This window comes from Panthera onca, chromosome D1, assembly GCF_046562875.1.
Source record: "Panthera onca isolate mPanOnc1 chromosome D1, mPanOnc1 haplotype 2, whole genome shotgun sequence".
In the NCBI taxonomy this organism is placed as follows: domain Eukaryota; kingdom Metazoa; phylum Chordata; class Mammalia; order Carnivora; family Felidae; genus Panthera; species Panthera onca.
The window spans coordinates 94,701,173-94,727,216 of NC_138348.1; the positions used below are offsets into that span (position 1 = coordinate 94,701,173).

General features: G+C 47.5%; 1 protein-coding gene across 7 annotated transcripts in view; it reads right to left on the minus strand.

The window, feature by feature from the left end:
- Positions 1–26,044, minus strand: part of GRAMD1B (GRAM domain containing 1B) — a 241,680-nt gene that overhangs the window by 118,846 nt on the left and 96,790 nt on the right. For all 7 annotated transcript variants that reach the window (XM_078432873.2, XM_078432875.2, XM_078432876.2 and 4 more), the window contains exon 2: positions 16,134–16,211. In XM_078432873.2, coding sequence (XP_078288999.1) covers positions 16,134–16,211 — 78 coding nt within the window. The remainder of the gene's footprint in view (positions 1–16,133; positions 16,212–26,044) is intronic.

Sequence of the window (26,044 nt, forward strand, 5' to 3'; positions counted from 1 at the left end):
TCGTGGGTTTGAGCCCTACATCGGGCTCTGTGCTGACAGCTCGGAGCCTGGAGCCTGCTTTGGATTCTGTCTGTCTGTCTCTCTCTCTCAGAAATGAAAAAAACATTAAAAAAATTAAAAACAAAAAACAGACCATTAAGCTACAGAAGCTGGGTGGGGTGGGGAAGAAAAGAAGGACCAAGGAAAATAGATGTCCAAGGAAGAACTCCACTGGCCCCAGAGGAATCTGAGTAGAGGGTCTAAGAAGAACGGACAAACCCATTTCCACAGCTCCTCTGCCTTTGCAATAGCAGGAGCCTTCTCCTAGTGTCCTCGTCCTAAGAGGCGGGAGTTGTTGGGCTTAGACAGTCCTACCCTCCAGGGTAGAAGAAGTGGGGTCCAGGGCACTCCCCTTGCCTCCTGCCTGCTGACTCACACTGATCTCACTACTGAGGAGGGCTCAGGTGGCCCCGCTCTCTCCTCTCCGGCAAAGCCACTGCCAGCAGAGGGTGCTGGTGAGCCCAGCGGAGAGACCCCAAGGGAAGGTGAGCTTTTTGCAGCTCAGGCTGGTACCCATAGGGGCTTCACCTGGTACCCGCAGAGAGGTCAGAGTGACCCATTTTATCCTGAGGTTTAGGCATAATAGTGAAACTGAAAGAAAGCATCAGAAATGTACTAGAACTTTCCTATAAATAACTTGCTGGTGAAAAGTCTACAGCACTTCTCAATATCCACAAGGCATAAGGAACATACTCAAAACAACCCCAACTGTTTGGCTCAGGCATATTTAACATGTATCATTCAAAATCACCGGGGTCTATCCTCTCCTTGTCGATCTGTCTCCTGTTCCATCCAGCTTGAAGCTTCACAAGAGATAACTTTCACTAACAAACTCGTTTACACACTCCACATTTGGAGCTTTAGGTCCAGGAAGCTGGTGAAGGAATATCCATCCGACATAAGGAAAAGCAGAAGGTTCAGCACTGGGCCCCAAGTGTCCTGATAGCCACATGGATGCTGTCTCAAGGGGGAAGTCATAAAAGGTTGCAAATAAAAATCTCTGGAGTCAGGGGCACCTGGGTGGCACAGTCGGTTGAGCGTCCGACTTCGGCTCAGATCATGATCTCGCGGTTCGTGTGTCCCAGCCTCGCGTCGGGCTCTATGCTGACAGCTCAGAGCCTGGAGCCTGCTTTGGATTCTGTGTCCCCCTCTCTCTCCGCCCCACCCATGTTTGTGCTCTGTCTCTCTCTATCTTTCAAAAATGAATAAACATATTTTTTAAATCTCTGGAGTTGAATTTCAGCTTGATCACTTACAAAGAATGCCAGTGGGCAATTTAAGCATCCATTTCCTTCTCTAGAAGACAATGGATAAAACAGCAACTCCTTATAGGCCTGCTATTACGGTTGAATTCTTAATCACGCTTTCTAAAGCACATGTAAAGTGCAGTGCTGAACACATAATAAACTCTCAAAACAGCAGATATTAGTAGTAATGACAATTGATACCTCACATGCCCACAAACTAAGTACACAGGCATTTTTCATAGTCTTGGATTTATTCATCACATGCGTAGATTCTCTGTAGTTTCCTATAATTCTAAGTTTCTTTACTGAGAGAAACCCCAGTTTATCTCCTGACTATGGAAGTTATTCACCGAGAGGCAGATAACCATTTGATGTAGGTACTGAAGAAGAAATCCACGAATCACGAAGGAGTAGAGGGTATTAGCCTCCTTAAATCTCTTCTTTAGGGCCACTTCAGGCCACTTTGTAAGGACAACTGATACATACACACTCCTGGCCAGATTCAAGTCCACCCACTGTTTAAGATGCCAAGAAAAGGAAACATGGGTGTTTTACTTCTAGGGAGAAAGGAGTTCAACAGGTAAGACTGGTCGCTCTGTGGATCCCCAAACAAACCTGTTGTGGTTCCATGTTCATAAACTCAAGAGTTTTGAGTCTGGCGTTGAATTCTACTTCATGAATCACCCAGCCAGTTCACATACAAAAGACACAAGGGAGGGGCGCCAGGGTGGCTCAGCTAAGTGTCTGACTCTTGATTTCACCTCAGGTCACGATCTCATGGTTTGTGAGATCAAGCCCCACATCAGGCTCTGCGCTGACAGCACGGAACCTCTGGGGAGGTACTCGGACACCGTCCGCTCCCTCAGCCCCTCTCCCAATCCTGGGACCATCCGAACCAGGGTTACAATGCTTTCCTCTGCATTTTGATGGGAGACCTTCACCTTCAGACTAGGAAATGGCAAAGAGAAGGAGGGAGCCCAGCTGTGAACTGTTTGTTGGTCACCCGTCAAAGGATAAGAAGAAAAGAAGCACTGAGCAGTCCGGAAAGTTGGTGACAGATAAGATGTAATGATTATTTTAATTACATATCCCCACGCACACGCACACGCACACACACCCCGCCCACCTTTCTCCTTGCTGCAGAATGAGGATTCTTGGTCTATGGAGCAACCAATAAGGGAAAACAGGAGCTAGGCACGACACCAGTGTCCCTGAGGGAGCCACGGGTCTGCCAGAGGCTCCCTGAAAAGAGACGCCACAGGCCAGGAACAGGGCACTGGGCTCTCCCTGTCCTGTTACTATTCACTGTTAAATTGTGTATTTGATGCTAACTAGCTCAGCGATAACAGGAGGCTTTGGGCAACGGGGCACATTTCTCAAAGCCAGGTTCAAGACCACTCAAGTCAGAATCACTTTGGGATATGTGTTCACTGTGCAAATTCCTAGGCCCACCCCAGTCCACACCACTCACAAGAGCCCAGGAAATCTGCACACTGAACAAGTTATGCACACGATTCTGAAACCCATGCGATGCGGCCTCCCTGGTCTCCCAAGTAGGCTGTTCATCATCAAGGGACAGGAACACTTACTCATGCAAAATATTATAACTTATGTATATTATGTTTCTTTTTATCTAACCCTTTTAAAACGTCTGTAATAAGCAAAACATTTAGTACAGCAGTGCACGCATATAATTTATATAAATATACACTGGTGGAGATAGCTCAGAAAATTTTCACTGAGACAGGGGTTTGCAACAAGGCTGGAGTATCGACTTCGGGTACGACGGGGAAAGCAGGGAGTGGTCTCGGCAAACAGGTGCTCTGAGCTCACAGGATTCATCAGTAACAAGCTGAGAAGAGAACTCCGGATTTTGACCTCCAACTGCATCTCAACCCTGGAGTAAGAGGGAGGCAAAAAAATGCGGTGCAGAGCAGGGCAAGCCGGAAGTGGAGTGCCTGCTTGAGCCCCCAGAACTGTCACCCACTCACATTCCTTCTTCACCCTGGCTATAGGAGGATGGGATTTCACCCGGCAGGAGTGGGGGGAAGCGAGAGAATGAGGTTTACCATCTGCCTGCCAGTTGTCCCAATCTAAATCCCAACTATGGCATCAGCAGAGTGAGCGTCGTTTGCTGAGCTATAATTAATATCCCCCTTTCTCGGGCAGGAAAGGAGAAACGCTGGGGTAGGAGAAACACTGAGCAGGTGACGGTTACACCTGCAGACAGTTCTGCTGACAGCGACGGAAGCAGCCAGGACTGCCAGCGAGGAACTACAAACTGGGAACTAGAGAAGGGAGGGGAAAGCAGGAACACCCGCTTGCTTCCCTGCGCAGACCTAAAATAAGGTCCTTCTCCCTCCTATTCAAATGCCATGTGTGCTGTCTGTCCAAGACCAGACCATCCCCCAAGGATAGAAGTACGTGGATCCAAGAAAGGAGAACAACAGGTGAGGGGCGGTCACTAACCACAGGCCACGAGCATGAAAACGTCACACAATTAACAGATACAGAGGGGCTAGTCCGTGGCCCTCCGTCTGGAGCATAGTCACAGAATCCCACGATTATAGAACGCGAGAGGCTGGCAAAAACGTCTTAGATAGTTACTCATGCGCCCATTTACTCATTTAACAAATCTTTTCTTTTTTTTTAAGGTTTATTTACTTATTTTTGAGAGAGAGAGCGAGCGAGAGCACACACACACACGCGGGGGAGGGGCAGAGAGAAGAGAGGGAAAGAGAGAGTCCTAAGCAGGCTCTTCACGGTCAGCACAGAACCCAGTGCAGGGCTCGAACCCAGGAACCTTCAGATCATGACTTGAGCCAAAATCAAGAGTCACTTAACCGACTGAGCCACCAGGCGCCCCTCCTTTAACCGATCTTTCCTGAGCACCTACCACGTGTCAGGCACACACTAGTGAATGAAGCAAGGACAGTCCCCTGCTCTCATGGAGCTTAGTTAGGGCCCTAGTGGAGGAGACAGACGACAACCAGGCCAACAGATAAATACAGCGACAAGATGGTTAGCGCCAAAATGGAAAATAAGCTGGGCAAGTGAAGGCCGGGGTTTACGTTGACTGACTTCTCCTGGCCACTGCGGACTTGTTCGTGGCTTACCCGAACCAAGCTCTCCAACACACAGCTCTCCAGCAGCTCAAAACTCACCTTCCGCTCTCCTCGCAGGTTTAGCCCGAGTCTGCTGTTGGCTGGCAGTCACAACGACATCTACTGTGTCCCACACACAGGGCCAAGACCTTCCTCCATTTTGTGCCATTTTGATTCTCACAGCCTCCACGAAGGAGGTACAGCTATCTCTATTCTTAAGGAAGGAAACATTCAGAGAGGGCAGGATTTTGCGAGAGCCCCAGAGCCAATAGGTGGTAGAGCCAGAGCTTAATGGAAGGTTGTTCGGTTTTCAAAGCGTTCCTGAGTTCCACAAGACGACCGCTGAGGGATCGTGTCTCTGCCCCCAGCACCGTACCACAGGGTCGGAGAATCTCTTCTTCCGCCATTATCCCTTGGATTTTTGCTGCGTACAGGGTACTGGGTGGTCAGTACCTGAGGAGTCATCTCGTAAGAGGAAGGACTCAGTCTCTGTTCACTGCCCTCAAAACTTCTGCCATGAGAACACCTCAGGGGAGACAACTCTTATCAACAGTTGGCTAAACACTTATGGGCAGGCATCCATGCCTCCGTGTGTGCGAGAGAGTAAGAGAGAGACAGAGAGAGAGAATCAAGATCATCTACTGCACCTCCATCCCCAATCTACCTCCACTCAGCCTCCCTCACTACCTTTCCTCCATTTGTCCTACCTTTCCTTCCACTTACTGCTGTATTTCTCTTCACAAAAAAAAAAAAAAACACCCGGAAGCCTGCCCATAGGCTTACGTGCCCCTCTCTCTCCAATGCCCGTCAGGCTCTGAGTTTAACTCAGACGCTAGGGGCTGGAACCTCTCTCTCCTCCAGGACACCTCCTCCCCTCTGCTTGTCACAAAGGGACATATTCACCAGAGAGCCATTGTACCACAGTTCCGGTACAGGGCCCCCCCCCCCCCACCAGGAAAAAGCGCCCCACACCCGGTTTATCCTCACGTCTCCCCGGCAGTCTGCTCGAGTGGCTCTGGAGTCAGAGCAAAGTCCCAAGTGACTACACCTTGTAAGAAGTGAACGCACAGAGTCCGCACCCCCCCAAATACCCCACTCATAGGTTCTCTCTCACTGGAATGGAACTGTCGACACCTCAAAGGCACCGGACAGAATATTTCATTCTCTAGAGCACCTTTCTCTTGGGACCTCCAAGTTCTTTACCAACCTAATGATGTACCACGAGGGAGGAAAATTAACAATCCCTGGCCAGTTACGAAGAGCGGGGAGAGCTGGACACTTCCTTGGCAGACAGTAAGGCCCAGTCACGCGTTCCATCCATTCCGACCAAAGGCCACACGGCCTCGCCTGGCTGCACCCCTCTACCCCTTACCTTCAGCCTCTTGCGACAGCCCGCTCCTCCCTCCTGAGGGGCTGTCACTTGGCAAAGAACCACAACAGCCCCCGAACACGGGGGCCAGCCCCCCAAAGCCCTCCTGCCTCTGTGAAGAGCCCCGGGTCAACCCCGACCAGGCCAAGGACCGAGTCCTCGTGTCCTACTTTCCAGGGGCCCCCTGCCACCTACTTGGCTCGTAGAAAGAACAGCTTCTTCCTCAGGGAGGAGACGTGGTAGTGACAGGCCTGCTTCACGGCCGTGCTGCAGGAGACCGTCTCGGAGCGCAGATTCTGTACCATGCTGGGCTCAGGGGAGGGCCCGCCACATGGCAGCTGGGACCTCAAGGGCTCGGGGCTCACCCCGGAGCTGCATGGACGTGCTGCTTTCGCGGCTCCTTCAGCTGTCCGCCGCAGCTCCTGCACGGGAGCCCTCCCGGCCCCGGTGTTCAGTCCCAGACACAGGCAGGTGGAGGGCCCCGGGGAGGGAGAGCCTGAGGCTCCCTGTTACCAGGATCCCCTCTGGCTGCGGCCCAAGCCACAGCTCGGAACAGAGCCCCGCTCCGTCTTTCAACATCTGGCAAGGCTCTGGGCACTTGGTGAGTTTCCTCCTCTCCTTCGTCCTCCGCCAGGGAGGACGGGGCTGTACCTACATGTGATGTCAGCTGCTGGTGCCAGAGGGAGGGGGAGGGCCCGCGGGCACCGCTCCCAGAGGGTTTGCGACTGGGCTCCTTCCTCGTGGTGAGGGAGCTGGCCGAGAGGTCACCTGAGTGTCCACGGGGCCACGGGGAATTCAGTGCCCGGGCAGGTAGATGGAACTACGGTGCTCTTGGAAATATGCTATTTGGGGCCAATTTCTGGGATCGGATCAGCAGAACTGAAAGCATCTTTCCTTCTATTAGGAAGCTATGGATTCTGGCGGCTAGACCTGAGGTGAAATTCCTGAGCCTGCACTCTGGCCTTTCTTTCCTTTCCTTCCACGCTGGAGGCTTGCCCTGTGGCCTCAAATTCCATTACCTTGGTTCCTCCATTTGTTCGTTCACGAATTCCACAAGCGTCTGCCGAGCACTTACGCTATGCCAGACAGAAGAGATACCGTTTCTGTCCTCCGGGGTCTCCTGGGCTAGGGGGAGACAGAGAAGGGAACCACACAGCACATACCAGGAGGCCAGTGCTGTACAGAACGAACCACAGCCTCTCAGACAGGGGTGAAAAAACATGCTCTCCCTTCCCCAACCGGAAGAAACAAGGGTGAGTTCTAGTGAGACACGGAAGACGTGGGCATCTTTTCAGCCCGTCAGAGAAAAGGTGACACAGTCAACCCCCAAACTGATTATACCCAAAGCTCACACTTATTCTCCGTCCACCTTCCTTGATCTTAGGAAATAATCTTTGTTCCTATTACACGGACAAAACAGATCCTGCTGCTATCAGCCTCCTCGCCTTCCCACCACATGGCGTGTGAACTCACCTGCATCCACAGCCATTATGGTCTGTCCAAGGCCAATCTGTTCACCTGTGATCTAGACCTATCTTTCCTTGCCTCCTCCGAAACCTTGCTTCCTTATCTTCAGTAGGTGGTACCAGCCAAGCTGACCAAGTCGGAATCCCAGAACCAACTGTGAGGACCTCCCTGCTCTCTCACACTCTAAATCCAATCCATCACCAAGTCCTGGACATTTTAATCCTCTAAATGTATCCTGAATCCATCTGCTCCCCCCCCCCCCCACCACACACACACACACCCCTACGACCACCATCTCAAATCCAAGCCACCAACATCCCTTAATTGGACTATTGTAACTGCCCCAGCTGATCTCCCTGCACCCGCCAGGGCCGCCTCCACCCTTTCTCCACACTGCAATCTTTCCAGGATGCAAATGTGATGCTGTCGCCTCCCTTCTTTTTTTTTTTTTTTTTTTTTTTTTTTTTTTTTTTTGTCGCCTCCCTTCTTAAAGACTCTCAATTGCTTCCTGATGCTCTTGGCATAACAACTCAAGTCCTGGTCATGGCCAACCAAGTTCCTGCCCCATTTCATCTCATCTCATCCCACTGCTTCCTGCTCACCTGTTCTGAACTCAACCACTCCACTCTGGCCCTGCCCCCTCTGTCTGGGGCCAGTTTCTTCGATATACTGTCTCCCGGGACCCTTCCTTTAATGCACACACCCAAGTTTGTACTTTCTAAGCCATACCCTGAGGTGTGTTAATACTGTCTCCTCGACAAGCCTGGAAACTCGGTGAATACCTACTGCACAACTGGTAAGTGTTTGCTGAGTGCATCAATGGATGATGTCCTCTCTGAAATTCACATCCTTGACCTGTGGGTTTCTACTTCATAGATTTAAAGCATGCTTGTGTCTCCCTATATTAAAACAAAAATTCTCCCCAATCACCCCCGCTTTCTCCTCTAGCTTTCATCTCTATTTCTCTTCCTCCCAGGGAAACTCCTAGAATAAATTCTCCATGTTCAGTCTCTTCTCCCTTCCTTCCCATACACCCTTCTAAAACTAATTGGTGGTTCCCAGTGACATCCTAACGGCCACTGCAGAAGATCCTGTTTAGGGCTTACCTTCCCTATCTCTTTCCTCTTGGATTCTTCCTTCTCACATCTGTATTTCTGTCTTTTCTACTTACTGGGCAATCTTTTGCAAATTCCATCTTCCTTTGCCTTCTGCTTACAATCTGCTGATGCTGACTCTTGCCTCGACCACAATCTCATTGCCAAACAAGTAGTTTTAGTCCTGTCTCCTGAGCTTCAAACAGGTGCAGGCCACTGGCTAGTGTATCTACCTCTCCACCAACACGTTCGGCGTGTCTAAATTAAATCCACTATCACTTCCGCACTTCAAATTCTTCCCCCTTTACTCAGTATTTTAATAACAATAATATATTAATAATCATAGCAAGCACCTGTAAAATACCAGCCATGTACCAGGCACTATTCAAATCGTCGTAGACGACACACACATACACACGCTCCTCCCAATAACTCATGAAGTATGAACTATTATTATACCCATTTCATAGATGAGGAGACTGAGGCACAGAGGTGAAGTGGTTTGCCCAAGGTCACACAGCACGCAGCTGGAAGCATAATCAGAACCCAGGTAGGCATTAAACCTGTGGACTATGCTACCTTTTATTTGCTGCCCCCACTAGAAACCTTAGGCTCACACTAGGTACCCTTCCTCAACCCAGATGTAGATAAGCTTTGCCAAACCTACTTAACAAACTTCTTCAATTGGTTCCTCCTTTTCCGTTCTCACTACCATTAATTCAGAAATGTGCCCATCTGGTCTTGGCTTAAACATCACCAGGTCAATAAGGTGACCCTTCCCGCTTAAGAGTTGTCCTAAAAAGCCTTGGTCCGCTGTATCACTCTTTTTCATTTTCTTTATAGCCCTTGTTACCATTTGGTGCTTTCTTATTCACTTGTTTGTTTATATCTGTGTCCACTTGCTATAACATAAGCATCAAGAGATGGGGGACAAGTTACCTGTTCATGGCTGCGGCCCCCAACGTTTACAAGAGTAGCTAGCTGATAGTATGTGCTCAATAAATGCTTGTTAAATGAGGAACCGATTAGGTAAATCATTGTCAGTTTCCTTCCTTGTCTGTCTGCTTTCAACGAAGCCCCTTAAATCCATCTCTCCCACTAGGACCAAAGTGACTTTTGTCACAAGAGTATCTGTAAGTGATCTGGGCACCCCCTTCATCAAAACCTCTCCCTCATTTCTCCTCCCCTATGAGGAAGCCCACTCTGTCACAGCGGGCTGTGGCAGGACCGGCACCTGTCTACCTGTGCAAAGATGATTGCTAGCCACTCACTAGCCACTCCCCTCCTGGGACATGATCGGCAGCGATACCGAAGTATCTGAAGTCCCTGAACTTGCCTGGCTTTCTCACGCCTCCCTGCTTATGTACAGCTTGTTCTGTCGCCTGCGAATGCAGCCCGCGTGACAGATTCCTACTCATCTTGTAGCTCTCAGCGAGGCACATCTCCTTCTGTGGGGTCTTTCTGGATCCCTCGGGCTCCTCGTCCCTCTTCCCTGCTCTCGCCCCAAGCACAGTAGCTGTGCTACTCTGGGGCAAATTTGGTACCTCCACTGAGCCTCCGTTTCTTACACTCTAATGTGCAGGTAATAACAGCATCTGTTTGACGGGGCTGTTGAGAGGACTGCATTTCAGAGTCTGTGCAAGACGCATGGCACAGGGTTAGACGTGTTAAGTGAACAAATTCTTCCGTGTTATTACTGTATACAGAATTCCGAGTCCATTATAAAACATGACATTATAGGTGTGTCTCACCATGAGACAACAAGGTGCCCAAGGGGAACTACCAGGCTTTCATCTATTTATTCTTAGTGTCCACATCTGACATTTTACGGGCGATCAATATCCTACGTGTTCTTTCTGTCTCTGCTTCTTCAAGGACAGCAGAGTATATACAGATCCGCTAGGAAACAGAGTGAAATCTCACATCATCAGAGTACTAGCAGCTACCACTCACTAAGCACCTGCTAAGTACCGAGCACCTTACACATATTATCTCATTTATTTCTTTCAAGGAAAGACTTTCATAGATGAGTAAACGAGGGTGAGTAAAGCTAAGTAAGGTGCTTTTAAAAATGCAGCTAATAAGGAAGAAGGTTAGTCGAACACCTAAGTGGGTCTGACTTCAAGGTCTGGGTCTGTCTTTCTAGGACACCACACAGCCCGCCAGCGAGGAAACCTCTCTATCCATCTCACAGCCTGGACTCTAGCAGGCTCCCCAGTATCTTAACAAGGGTTTGGGGAGCACGTGTCTGCACGCAGAAATGGATACGTGAACGCACACAGCCTGGCCTCAGCGCTCGGTTAGTCCTGTCTGGGTCTCAACCTTCCTACCACTGAAAGGCTTCCTGGTCGACTGAGACCACGTTTCGTTGAAACTAACATTGTGTACATAAAACGTCCTTAGTAAAATAGCTCCTTTTTCTACAGCCCTGGCTGTTTGACAGTTCCTGCCATTCTGTGAATGTACCAGATAAAGATCTGGCAACGTGAGGAACCCTGACAATTGGTCCAGTTTGGGCTGAACCAGGGAACCAACTTTTTTTAAGTGTACCCCTGGCTTTACCCTAGAAGCATGAAAATGGATCTATGCCCCACATTCAATGACGCACACACACATACAGACTTTGGGAAAGCTGGATCTATTCTGCTTTCTTTCCACTAGAAACCTGAGGGCATTATTCCTATCTCTGAGACAACCCTCATTTCCAAAAAGCTGATTCTCTTCCTCAAATCAACTTTTCTTGATGCACACCTGCCCAGGAAATGACTTCCTCCCTGTACCCTCCCACCCTCTGCCCCTATCATAGTTCCAAAGGCTTTTTTCTTCAGGAATCAACACTGATGTGAATGAGAAGAAAAATTCTCAGAAGCCCTAGGACTTGGACAGCACACCGAAGCATTTCCCCCTTTGCTGTCACGTAGACATTTGTTAAGCTAAGTAGGACAGCTAGTTTATCTCTAAATATTGTATCTATTCTGAACCTCATACAAGAAAAAGGAAAAGTGATGTTTTATTTAACCAGTTGAAAGTATACCTCACCCAGAGTTCAAGCTATACTACAAAGCTGTAATCATCAAGACAGTATGGTACTGGCACAAGAACAGACACTCAGATCAATGGAACAGAATAGAGAACCCAGAAAGGGACCCACAAACGTATGGCCAACTAATCTTTGACAAAGCAGGAGAGAATATCCAATGGAATCAAGACAGTCTCTTCTGCAAGCGGTGCTGGGAAAACTGGACAGAGACATGCAGAAGAATGAACCTGGACCACTTTCTTATACCAGACACAAAAATAAACTCAAAATGAATGAAAGACCTAAATGTAAGACAGGAAGCCATCAAAATCCTCGAGGAGAAAGCAGGCAAAAACCACTTTGATCTTGCCCACAGCAACTTGTTACTCAACACGTCTCTGGAGACAAGGGAAACAAAAGCAATAATGAACTACTGGAACCTCATCAAAATAAAAAGCTTCTGCACAGAGAAGGAAACAATCAGCAAAACTAAAAGGCAACCAACAGACTGGCAGAAGATATTTGCAAATGACATATCAGATAAAGGGTTAGTATCCCAAGTCTATAAAGAACTTATCAAACTCAACACCCAAAAACCAAATAATCCAGTGAAGAAATGGGCAAAAGACATGAATAGACACTTCTCCAAAGAACACATCCAGATGGCCAACCGACACAGGAAAAAATGCTCCACATCACTCATCATCAGGGAAATACACATCGAAACCACAATGAGATACCACCTCACACCTGTCAGAATGGCTAACGTGAACAACTCAGGCAACAACAGATGTTGGCGAGGATGTGGAGAAAGAGGATCTCTTTTGCATTGTTGGTGGCAATGCAAGCTGGTACAGCCACTCTGGAAAACGGTATGGAGGTTCCTCAAAAAGTTAAAAAAAAAACTACCCTACGACCTACCAGTTGCATTACTAGGTATTTATCTAAGGGATACAGGTATGCTGTTTTGAAGGGACACATGTACCCCCATGTTTATAGCAGCACTATCAACAATAGCCAAAGTATGGAAAGAGCCCAAACGTCCATCGATGGATGAATGGATAAAGCAGATGTGGTATATATATATACAATGGAGTATTACTCGTTAATCAAAAAGAATGAAATCTTGCCATTTGCAACTACGTGGATGGAACTACATGGAGGGTATTATGCTAAGTGAAATTAGTCAGAGAAAGACAAAAATCATATGACTTCACTCATATGAGGACTTTAGGAGACAAAACAGATGAACATAAGGGAAGGGAAACAAAAATAATATAAAAACGGGGAGGGAGACAAAACATAAGAGACTCTTAAATACAGAGGGCAAACAGAGGGTTACTGGAGGGGGTGTGGGATGGCGGAGGGGCTAAATGAGGAAGGGGCATTAAGGAATCTACTCCTGAAATCACTGTTGCGCTATATGCTAACTAATTTGGATGTAAATTAAAAAAAACTTAAATTAAAAAAAGAAAAAAGAAATACAATTCTGTAAAAGAAAAAAGAAAGAAAGAAAGAAAGAAAGAAAGAAAGAAAGAAAGAAAGAAAGAATACCTCATACTTAAGGATTAGAATTTTTATCTGTGAGGCAGAAGCAATCAATGTTAATTTTTTTTTTTTTTTTTTGCCTGCTCTATGAAACTATCCTTCATCTGATAATTGACCACGTGGTTTGGAGAATTAGGAGCAGCCACAGAAAAGGGTCCATATTTCCCACCGACTTGACCATTTTCGATCCATAATACCTGCTCTGCGGCCTCCCACGGAAATTCTCAAGGGTAAATGACATTCCACTAAGGCTTGGCCTCTGTAGGAAATGCCGCCATACCCAGCAGGGGGCACTGTCCATTCAATGGGGCCCACAGTGAGGAGCAGGAAGTGGGATCCCCACCACAGCTGAAAATCTCCCCAGGGTCTGGATCTCACGCTTGCCCCAGGCCAGGATAACTGCAGACCAACATCCAAAACACCCCAGAAAGTCTCTTAATTGGGTAAAAACATATTATAGGAAGGATTAGGGGCAGGGCGTAAGGGTTTGTTCTGAACTGAGACTGGTGATTAATTAGCACTCTGGGGACTTGTTCTCTCCAGGAGAACCAACTGGATGAGAAGAAAAGAAAAAGACTTCCTTCAGAATGGCCATCGTGGAACACATACCAGTCCTGAGCTTCTGGGAGGAGGGGGTCCGCAGAGATCACCATGGGAGGCATACTTCTGATCAGAGCTTTGTTTCCTGTACTGCCCAAGGGGAGCTGAAGAGTTTAGGGGCCTTTCAGGGGGCCAGGGATGGGAAGGCCCAGGGAAGACATCCGAGGACTTTTCTGGGCAGAGGTTCAGACTGGAGAACCTTTGCAACATTTCATTTGGTTGAGGAAGTGGGTAGAGAAGGAGCTAGAATATGATTCATGTCAACGTACAACCCCAAAGAGCAAAAGAAAGGCAGAGCAGTCTCTAGTGCTCGGGTAGTCACGTCCTGGAGTAAGAGATGAAGTTTGCCTCGGGAGAAACGTTTTAGAGCCTGCAACTCACGGCCTACTCGTCTCTCCCAGGACGGGACGGGACACTTCAGGAGATGTGCGATGTCCAAGCACAAGGGAAGGAAGTTGAGCCGGGGGACTCCACGGCCCCCTTTTTCAAATTTTTTTTTTCTTTAACATTTATTTATTATTGAGAGACAGAGAGACACAGAGCGTGAGCAGGGAAGGGGTAGAGAGAGGAGGAGACAGAATCTGAAGCAGGCTCCAGGCTCTGAGCTGTCAGCACAGAGCCCGAGATGGGGCTCGAACTCACAAACCGCGAGATCATGACCTGAGCCCAAGTCGGTTGCCTAACCGACTGAGCCACCCAGGTGCCCCCACAGCCCCCTTTTTTCAAATTTTTTAATTTTTTTTTAATTTTGAGAGTATGGTTGATGAAACCCAGAAAGCACTGACAAGACAGTGTATGGGCCACTGGAGAGACAGAGGGAACTGCCATCAGATGGTAACTGAGGAAGCATCTTAACAAGATTGATTAGTCTTTACCCCTGGGGGCCCCCTGCCTCCTATCCCCTCAGTTTGAATTGATGAGCTAAGCTGATACTTGAGGACTAGGGCAGAACCCATACAACTTTATAATGCAAAGAGATCTATGAAAGGATTAGCAAGGCCCCACCCTCTCCCCAGGAGACAGTCCCCTTTTGATCCACTACTAGCTGTAGCTTGAACACTTCTATTGAGGGGATAGTACCTATCTCTGCAAGGCCTATACCATTACAGTCCAGCTGTAACCACAGAATTCTTCCTTACCCAGGGCTGAAATGCTTCTCGCTATGACCTCTCCCGCTCTCGCTCTATTTCTTAGGCTTCCAGGTATTTAAAGAGCAGTTGTTAGAGTCACTGAAACCCTTCTCTTTTCCAGGCTAAGCCATTTTCCTTCAACTGGTCCTTATCATACTGCGTTATCATCGCGATCCTTCCTTCTAGATTCTTAATTTATCAATACATGTATTTCCAAAGAACTAGACAGGATACACCAGATATGGTCAAACCAGTACAGACCAGGAAGATCTTTTTCTCTTTCTAATCCATGCTCCACACTTCCATGAATGAATTCGGACTTTCAAAGATCATCTGGTCCCTGTGTCATCCTATTGGTTCGTAATTTTGCTGGTAAATAAAACGCCCAGGTTCTTTTTCACATGAAATCCTGTCAAGGTAGGCTCCCTGTGGCAATCCTATAGGTAAGCAACTACTCTAGGGGCGCCTGGGCGGCTCAATCGGTTAAGCGCCCGACTCTTGACTTCAGCTCAGGCCATGATTTCATGGTTCTTGAGGGCTCAGTGACAGTACAGAGCCTGCTTGGGATACCTCTCTCTCTGCCCCTTCCCTGCTTGCGCTCTCTCTCTCTCTCTCTCAAAATAAATAAACTTAAAAAAAAAAAAAAAACCATTCTACTATAGATTTATAAGCACATAATATAAATATAATGGCACATTTCCTTCAAAAAAAATCTTGTCATTTGCACCCACGGTTCCATCTGAAATACTAAATCCTGAGCCTGTCATCCTTGGTCTTCTCTCTCTATTCCCTCCAGCTGAGTGTCTGCCAGAAGTCTGATAAATGACATAGAAGTACCTTCTCCTTTCTCATTCGGTACGTTGACAAAAACCAGAGCTGGACCAAAAGCAGAGCCCCGCGCCGCGGCATGCCAACCGAAACCCCCCTCTCGTCAGCATCAGTGCGGTCAACGTGCCCTGGCACAGTTTCACCCGCTACAGTGGACCCCTGTCCGCCGCACACGGGCACTACGGGACGACTGGTAGATGCCGGCTGGTGCTCCCATCCTCAGGGTTTAACGAGTCAGACCCCAAGAGCCTCTCCCTCCTCCCTGCCCCCTGCCTATCCACCCTCATTCACCTCTGACATCACAGTCCACCCTTACCCCGGTGCTCTGCCGCCACCTGATGCCACACACGGCATGCCAGGCCACGCGGCTCTTCTTCAGGCACCATCCACCCTGCAACCCAGCCGCTAAGATGTGCCTCAAGCCAAGTCCACGCTGAGGTCCTCCCGGGATCTCTGATTGGCCACCTACTGGCTTTGCTCCTTGCCGAACACCGAAAGCCTTTAGAGCCAGTCCCTTGGTGCTACACCCTCTCACTTCCCAGGCGAATGTCCGGCCTTCCTGGCCAGTCTGAGCACAGACGTCTGGAAGCCTCCTCCCACCCTGCCTTTGCCCACGGTTCTCCAGGCACCGGAAGGACGATCATGCGCAAACATTTCAGCCCACCGTTCCCCCCACTCTTGGCCTTACCTTTCTTCCCGCGCTCGAGGACTCAGGAACCTGCTGGAATCATCGTCGTGGCTGCTCTGCTGGCTACTCTGCTGGCTGCTGCAGAAAGACACAGGATGTGAGCCGTTGACTTCTTTCTCAACCCTGGGGGAGGTCAGCTCAACTCCACAGCTTGACAAAGAAACTGGGTTACAAAATTTTAAAGACACAAGTTCCCCCATGTAACTCTGTACACAGAGAGTGTACTGACAGGCAATAGATAGGAGAAAGGATACAAATGTGATGCAAACTCCACCCAGCTCATTTGAGGCAGAAGTGGAAAATCTCGACCTGTTGCCTTATTCTTCCTTGGGGACCTAATCTCAGTGAGCAAATCCCTCCAGTACTTTTTATACGTGGGCTTCTTAATCCATATGCCAGGGTAACAATCCCACGTTTCTTCAACCTCATGGAGACTCTCAAGATGCAGGTGCAGATGGGGGGGGGGGGGGGGGGGAGGGGGGAGGGGGGAGGGGGGGAGGGGGGATGGGAGAGTTCCAGTAGGGAGAAAGACCTGATGGGGGCAGGGGTCACCGGGCCTGCTTCTCTTCCTCCTGGGAAGGCCAAGGAGGGATTAGAGGGCAGAGTCCCTCCACCCCAGCCCAAGATGATTCAAGTTCACAGAGCTCTTTAAAATGCTTACACTGAAGTTATAGTAGATGGAATTCAGCCACCTTTCATTTTACTTGAGAGAGAAAAGCTGTTCAGACATCTTATGACACTAACTGAACATATGAACAAATAATTTTTATTTTTTTTAACTAATCCAAACATCTGATCAGCAGTCCATAAACTACAGCCCCCCCCCCCCCTCCCCGGCCAAATCTGAAGTTGCCTGTTGTTTTTTTTCTTTTACGGTCCCTTGAGAATGGTGTTTAAAAAAAAAAAAATGATTGGGGGGGGAACTCAAAACAAGAATACTATTTCATGACACATGATGATTATATGAAATTCAAATTTCATAATCATTAATAAAGTTTTATTGGCACACAGCCATACCTATTCATTTACATATTATCTATGGCTGCTGTTTACCTACAATGGCAAACCGAATAGTTAAGGCACCACTGTAAGTTATGCAGTGAGCTCATTAGATCCACAAAACCTAAAATATTTTATCTGTCCCCTAACCAAAAAAATTAGCAAACCCTGTGCTTTGCATAGATTTTATTAATGGTAAATTCCTATTACCATAAATGTCGCTATTAACTCAGGCTCCAGTATAACCAAAATTGTTTTCTTGTTCTGATGGATTGCTCACCACTGAAAAATTTGTTGATCTCCACAGAGCATATTCCTTCCACTAGATCCCCAGGACGCTGAGCCTCTGAACAGTCTTGTAGGGTAAGGGCTTGTTCACTCCCAACCAAAGAAGCACATAATTTTATGTGTGTGTGTGAGGGAAGTTATAACCATGCTCTTCTATTCCATTCTTTCAACAAGAAGTAAATGAACTTAGAAGCAATTGATACCAAGTTTTCGAACACATACACCCCCTAGAAATCAAAACAGCACCAAACACAGAGCCTCCACTTGCCTGGCAGAACTGAAGTGTGTATACCAGCCCTTCCTCTCTCATTTACCCCACACCTAGCACTTTTTTGCCACTTACTTGTTCACTGTGGAGTGGCTACTCATCACACCCCCTTCCCAAGGTCTCAGAGACTTGCCTGTTAAAAACTCCTCATCGCAAAACTGTGCTATAATGTTGTTGACCGTGGGATTTCTTACATTGGGACTAACTTGTCATAATGCATCACGTACCGTCTCCTACGTAACCTGGAATGTGGTCTGTACTCCAGCAGGCAACTCACAGATGGTCGCAACAGAGCAGACAGCTCCAAAGGCGAGGATTAAGAGAGGAATACCAGCCTATACCCCTAGCAGCACACGTGAGCAGAAGCAGAAGGGAGGGGGTCTGGAGCCCAGTGTTGGGCACTAACAGCCAATGGGGCTCAACCAACCCAAAGGACCACGATCAGCATCGCAGCCTCTTCAAGGAAGAGACTGGGCTTGGCTCCGTTCAAGCTAGTCTTCCTTCTCACCCCACCCGCTCTCTGGCAATCAAAACTTAAAGTTAAGCTAATACTGGGGCTCCCAGAATGAAAGGATGATGTACCGGGGTGTCAGAAAAAGGATTCGGAGCTGTTATTAGCAAGCTGTCTCACTAGATGGCACTGTTGCCTTTGAAGTCAGAACTTCATCCATCCAACGCTTCTGAAATTCAAACTAGAACCAACGTCCTGGTGCCCCCTCTTGGCCTTCCCGTGGCTCAGGAGGCGGTTCGGACGGTGGACATGAAAGCAACAGTGGATCACCTCCAACCTGTTTGTTGGTTCTAAATAACCAAGAAATAACCTACATGCGCTAGACAAGTATTGACGTAAATGGCCTCCACGTGCACATGTGCCGACAAGAGGCGGCATCAAGGCAGCGATGAAGGTCTAGACTCTGGAATATGCTGCCGGGGACGGAATCCAAGCTCCTCGCTTCCTAGTTATATGACCCTGGGCAAATTACTTAATGTCACTCTCCTTACCTACAAAATGGAGACAGACGTTGATGACAGTTCTTGTCCCATAAAGCTGTTGCGAAGATTAAAGAATGCACATATGTGAAGCATGGGGAACAGTGAGTGCCCGGCGCACATTAAATGCTGTATATAACTGCTATTATTATTATGTGTTATTATTATGCATCGTTTCGTGGGTCACGGACAATGAAGACATCAATCGAGTTAAGGATCCTGCTCTCAAGGTGTTTAGGATCTGGAAAGTAAGAGTCGACGTAAGCAACTACCTTTAAAAGCAAACATCGTAACTCTTAGAAGTAAATACTAAATGCTACAGAAACATAAACTACTCGGGGCCAGGAAGAGAAGGAATGGCTGGATGACAAGGGTTTCAGCGCGCACACTTGAAATTCAGATAGATCCAGGACAGACAGAACTGAAGAGAAGGACATTCTATTTTAGTTCCATTTACCACACACTTATCATGTACCAGGCACTGTGCTAGGAGACAAGGACACAGAGGCACAGATAGTCACCATGCACTGCGGTGTGGCCACTCTACAAAGATGGACGAAGGGCAGATGGCAGACACTTCTGTTGGGGGCAGGCGGGGACCACGTCAGACAGGTGGACGCTGAACAAGAGGGACTGCACATAAGTCCATGGTGGCGGCAGCCACAGGGTGCACAGGGTGCTTCCTCCTTTACAGCTCCCAGGAGGGGACTAGTCCTGTCTCCTCCCGTTTGTTCTTGGAACTTGTTTTTCGACAGTCTTAAGTAAGCGAGATGGATGCCAAGCACTCCTCCGCTCAATCCCCATGAAATAATATTGTTGAGCAGAAACTCCAGAGATTGAGATGTTGCCTCACCCTCTCACATAAACTCTTTCCATTCTGCTCTTAAATGAACCTGATTCAAATGAGAACAGAGCTCCTGGAAGCAGGGCAGCTCATCTTGCTCCCTGAATGACATCTACCAGTATCCTGAGGTCACGGAAAAAGCGACCACCAGAGTAGGGTGTTTCCGGAGTTATGGAATGCCAGAGGTCAAGGGCCACATCCCCAACCTCTCCATTTTAAGGGAAGGCCTTGGTGACACTGAGTGCCCCATCTGGGCTCTACAGCTTAAAGTGAAGAAGAACTTGGAAGAAGTCCAGCAGGGGGCACTAACAGATAAAAATGTTAGAAAACCTTAAAAAAAAAAAGCAAAACAAAAAAACCCCAACTCTGAACAAAGATTTGGATCTAGGCTCTAGGTGACTGAATATAGGCTTACCATGGAAAGGAAAGAAATTTGTACAGGCAACTGTTTGCTATTCCCCCAAGACGGCTAAAGAAGTAAATCCCTCCTGTTGTAAATTCAAGCTTTAGATGAAAACCACCGTATAAATTAAATTTTGAAACACTAGAGTGTGTTACTAAATCAGGTGAGGAAGCGGCTTCTTTAAATTCCAGAATATTCCGAAGGGACACCAGCTGAAACAAATCAGATCCGTAATCCTGCTTTTATTCTCCACCAGCAAACTAGTGCTTGGAGCTTATCCTCGAAGGTCATATCAAACCAGTAACATTAGCACAAGCTGGGAAAAATACGTTGTAATCTGAGCCAAAGCACACCTCAGAAGACAGAAGATCAGAGACAATGGCCAGGAAGCTCCGCGGTGCAGGCTGGGTAAATCCCATGATTCCACTGATCTCCCTTCCTCCCTCCCCCAACCCAGAACACCTGCAGAAAGTACAGGCTAAACCCACAAGCCACCAGGAAGGTGTCCTTTTGCCCTCTGGAAAGTACAGCTTCCCTGATAGGGAGACTCAATTTGCCATCTTTCCTGAGTGGGTGCTTCGTATGCAAAAACAGCTTTCTCTCCCAGACAATACTAAAGGGGTCATGGCCTCCTAAGCCCAGAGTGGGTTTTGAGAGACTGGGGGGATTCCAAGCACGTACAGGGATGGGCAACCTGTTATTTCCAGAGCCTAATGGAAACCATCCATTTACCCACACTATGGCTGTACAGACTATTTATCAAATTCCTTTGCTTTCGGCTGTAACCAGAGCAATCTAGAGTGTTACCTCATGCTAACTGGAAGCTTCAAGACTCAGAGTGGCTTTGATTGATATATGTCTTTGATACGGGGAGAGAAATTATTTTCAGCAGTGGATGTAGTAGGAATAGCACAGAGAAAGATCAACCTAGGTTTGCCCTGGCTTTATTGGCCCTCTGCTTTGGCCAAGTCCCTTACCCTCTTTTAGCCTATTTCCCCCCAAATTAGAGAATGGTGTTGAGGATTAAGCGGTGAGTCATCCAATCACGATATCTGAGTTCAGGATTTAGAGTCAGCGGGACACAAGTTCTAGTCCTGACTTTGCCACTTAGCAGGACGACATTGGGTAAGTTATTTAACTTTTCTAAGTGTCAGATGTGGGTATACCCCCAAATGATTGCAGTGAGGATTAGACACAGGAGAAATCACGTATCTAGGGCAGTATCTGAGCTTTGGTGGGTGTACCGTCAATGGTGGACGTCAACTGTATTCAATATTCAGTTAGTTTGGCAGGTAAATTTTTTGAAGCATCCAATGCATAGGAGGAAGAGAGGAAGAAAGGCACTGATGGTCAAACTTTTGAGAGCCACTGACCTGAAAAGTAGGGTCACCTGACAAAAGAGAAGGCTGACTTTTCATGCTGAATTCTATTCACCTGTGTAATGGCTCTGGCATTTTCCATTTTGGTGTGAGTAGGAAAGGTGCACGGGGGGAAGAAAAGCAGGTGGCAAAGAAGTAGAGAATGCAGGGGAATAGTCTGTCATTTGGCAAATGAATACGGGCAAGTCTAATAATAGAAAATAAGTAAACAGATGTGATTTGGGGCACTGCCAATGACTGCCAGCTTCTTACACAGCATACCTGAATGTTCGCAAAAATTACTTAGAAAATAACACACTCTGCGTGAAGACTGACAATGTGTCCACAAAGTTAGCAGGAAGGGGTCTGTGTAATGGCTCCCATGGAAATTTGCAGCTGGGTGGGGTGGATGGTCAAAGATTCAGGGATTCAGAATTTAGCTAAATATCTTTCAACTCATTACAACTCATTCCTTGGCCCTTCTCCAAACTTGCCAGGTTAGAGTCTGAACACGTCCAGGAATGTGTGGGGTTTTTTTAATTTATCTTTACTTATTTTTTTAAATAATCTCTACACCCAATATGGAGCTCGAACTCATGACTCCCAGATTGAGTTGCACACTCTTCCGGCTGAGCCAGCCAGGAACCCAGAGGAATGTGTATCTTTCAAGCGCTTCCCAGTGATTCTGATGGGCAACCTAGATGGAGAACGCAGTGGACTCCACGCTCACTGCCTCTACTTCCTCACCATTGCCTCGTGAATTAGTCCACTAAATCTGGACAGCACCCCCACCCTTCCATGCTTTCACCCACCAGGACCTCCATTACTGCCAGGCCAATGACAGCTGTTATGTCCTAATCTTATCTGACTACCCAGGCAGGTCTGCACTATTGTTCCCGTTCTTCAAACTTCACCCTTCTGCCTCCTATGGTACCACCTTCTCCTGGTTCTTGGGTTTTGTCCTACTTTGGCTTTTCTCTTTTTTTTTCGGGAGCTTCATGGACTCTTAGTTTCTGTTTCAGCCACTCATTTAATAAATTATCAAATACCAACTGTACCAGGCACTGTTTGGCAATCTCGATCCCGAGTGTAGAGTAGAAAGCAGATGAGATCCCCATTCTCAATGAGTTGACATTCTGTTTGGGTTCCTTCCTCTCCCAGCTTTATGCCAGGGGACCCTGCGTTTTGTGAACCTGTTATTACCAAAATACTGTGCAATAATATTATACATTCATGGGCGATGATTTATAGCTCCCACCGATTCTCAGATAGGCCTGTGACCCACAGAAGAATCCACCACAATACCTCTCTGGGGAATCGTATCCACACCAAACCTTCAGTTATGATGGATACACTGATGATTCCCAGAGACAGCAGGGCAGAAGGACTGAGCCGTCACTAGTCGCGTGTGGCTATTTAAATCTACGTTCATTAAAAATTGAGTTCCTTAGTCATACTAGTTATGTTTCAAGTACTCAACGACTACACGTGGCCATGTGCTTCTGTATTAGATAGTGCAGACATAGAACAAGTCCATCGTTGCAGAAAGCTTTATTAGACAGCACGGAGGTTCCCCAATCAAACCCAGGATCTGAGCTCCAGCTCTGTCACTTCTCATCAGAGTCACTGAGACCCGCCTATTTCTCTCTACATTCCTATCACCTCACCTGTTAAGATGTAAGTAACTCCGTACAACTGTTTTGAGGATGGAGCAAGTTAACTAATATAAAGCGCTAACCAGAAGGCTTCCACAAAGAATAAAGCACCCAAGAACTGTCCCGAACACTTATTGTCATTCATTTGCATGGGTACTGAACTCTCTGGAGTCCAACATGAATCTCAAACTGAACACGGCCAATCCTGAAGGCACCATCTTTTTTGTCTTTCCCTTGCATTCCACAAGGATTCATTCAAACTAGTGTGAAAAAGAAAAAAAAAAAAAACACAGGTCCAAAATGGCGTCACACAGGCCAAGTTCCAACCTCCCCCGGAAATGGAGTCTGGAGTCCTAAGGGCTCAATCAGAAATTCTCCGGTCTGCACCAGCGAGGTAATCTGTCACCTGGACCTCTCCAAGGGCCAAAATCTGCACAAAATCTGCATGATAAGAAGACTCCCTCCCCTTTCCCCTAAGGGAAGGTGACCTTGCCTCAAATAATCCTTTCTTTTCTTTTGCTAATGTTTTACCTCGCCCTCCTTCCTACAGAAACCTCCTCAGAGCTCCCTCTACTTGCTAGACAGAAGGCTGCTTGATTCATGACTGGATTAATAAAGCCAGTTAGATTTTCAAGCTTTGGTTCATGTTTCTTAACACTAGACAGGCACCTCCATCTGGATTTAACGGCAAGGGCTGTAGATTCTACCTCCTTGTATCCCTCAAGTCAGTCCAGGCCTCCATTCATCACTCCTTTGGCCATTGCCTTAGGCCAAGCTCTCATCACTCCTCACAGGGATTACTTTAATAGGCTCCCAACTGCTTTTCCTGTTGCCAATCTGGCCCCACTCCAGTCTATCCTGGACACTTGATGGCCTTCCTGAAATGCATATTCGATCCTGTCTCTTTAGGCTTAAAAGTCCTGCAGACTTCCCATAATTTCATGAGCCAAGTTCAAGCTCCTTAGTTTAGCAATTAAAACCCTAATAAGCTAACTGCTATCTATCTTCCAGCTCCCACGTGGCCCACACCCCCTCCAGTGATCCTCCCTGTCCCAGGTTCAGGCACTTCCCCCAGGGCCTGGTATATCCTTTCCTCCACTCACCCCATCCTGGATTAAGCCTGAGGGCTCTAGTTTGGGACTGCTGGGGTTCCAGTCTTGACTCTTCTACCTACTCAATTCTGACCTCTATTAAATGGGGATGGCAATAGTTCTCTTCTCCATCGGGGTGTTGTGAATAATAGTACCCATGGAATACTTGGAAAGGGATCTGGCATTGGGTACTCACTATTATAGCTATCATTATCCTTCAAAAGCAGCACCTTCTCCGGGAAATCTTCCTTGGTGGCCCCTGCCTACACTATGGTCCTACATCGCTCTATCTTACCCTTTACCATAAAAATTAGCATATTCCTTGGGATACAGTAATTAATGATTCAGTTCCCTATGCCTTCTGCCACACTGTAAAGTTATTTAAGAGCAAAGATCCGGGGCGCCTGGGTGGCTCAGTCGGTTAAGCAGCCGACTTCGGCTCGGGTCGTGATCTCGGGGTCCGTGAGTTCGAGCCCTGCGTTGGGCTCTGTGCTGACAGCTCAGAGCCTGGAGCCTGTTTCGGATTCTGTGTCTCCCTCTCTCTGACCCTCCCCCGTTCATGCTCTGTCTCTCCCTGTTTCAAAAATAAATAAAACGTTAAAAAAAATTTTTTTTTTAAAGAGCAAAGATCGTATTTTATGTTTCATTTCCACTTACCACTCCTGGCCCCTCCAGAGAGACACTTTGCTGAGTAAGTACTATCAAATCCGCACAGATGACACTCTCTCTCCAGATGACCACACACTTCCAAACGTTCATCAGCATTCCCAGATGCCTGTGTTGAGAGTACCCTAGGCCTTATTCAGTGTGTAAAGCATCGTTTGTGACCTCAAGAAGTTTCCAACAGACTACATTCCAGGCATGGGTGCTCTAGAGATACCAACTTGAATTAGACACATGCGAGCCTTCCGAAGAAAGCAGCTACTGTTAAGAAAACCTTCCTCGGGGCGCCTGGGTGGCTCAGTCGGTTAAACGTCCGACTTCAGCTCAGGTCATGATCTCGCGGTCTGTGAGTTCGAGCCCCGCGTCGGGCTCTGTGCTGACAGCTCAGAGCCTGGAGCCTGTTTCGGATTATGTGTGTGTCTCTCTCTCTGACCCTCCCCCATTCATGCTCTGTCTCTCTCTGTCTCAAAATTAAAAATAAAAAAACGTTAAAAAATTAAAAAAAAAAGAAAACCTTCCTAAGGCCTGCCCTCCTCTGCCCCACCCCCCTGCCAAAGGTATGCTCCAACTTTTGATGACTGGCTTCATGCCTGACAGAGCCTCCACTGGAGGGGAGGTAGGAAAGAATGTGCTTCTCCAATTAGACACCAGAGGGAAAAAGTTAATAGAAAAAGATTTTGAAGCCCAAGGCTACAACTTTTTTGTTTCTTTCTTTCTGAATTGTCTATGAGTTTCAAATGTCACCAATCCTTGGCTCTCAGGTATACAGATATTTAAGCATCAGATGAGGAGGGGGAAAAAAAAAAATCATCATGTTCTCTTATGCCCTGTTCTGAGATATTTTTCCCAAAGCGTAAAGGTTCCCTGACCTACAGTGAAATTCTAGGCCCTTCCCCGCACACAATTAAAAGAACTATACTTACCCCATTATATTCCTCAAATGGCTTCTGAAGAAAGGGGGCAAGCGAACTCGTGTCCGCTTAAACTCTCTCTTCAAGCACTCTTAAGGAACATACCACTTTTCTCTGGTTCCCACGCCCTGGTAGCTTCCTTGGCCTCGACCACTACTTCCCCTTCGCTGTGAAATCTTAAACCCTCGTAAGAGAGCACAGAGGCATTAACCAGGTCACTTAGTGGTAAACCTTTAATCAGTGATAACTGTGACCAACCAAGATGCTTCCCAGAACTTGAAGTCTCTGACAAGTTGTCGAGACCCTAGGCAGTGGCGTCTCATTGGCCAGCCTCCCCACCCTCTCAGCTAGCCCTCAGTGCCCCTCCCAGCCTTTAAGACATCCTTTGCTTCTTAATCCAGAGCCTTCTGGACTAAGTGGTAGGAAGATGCGTAGATTTCT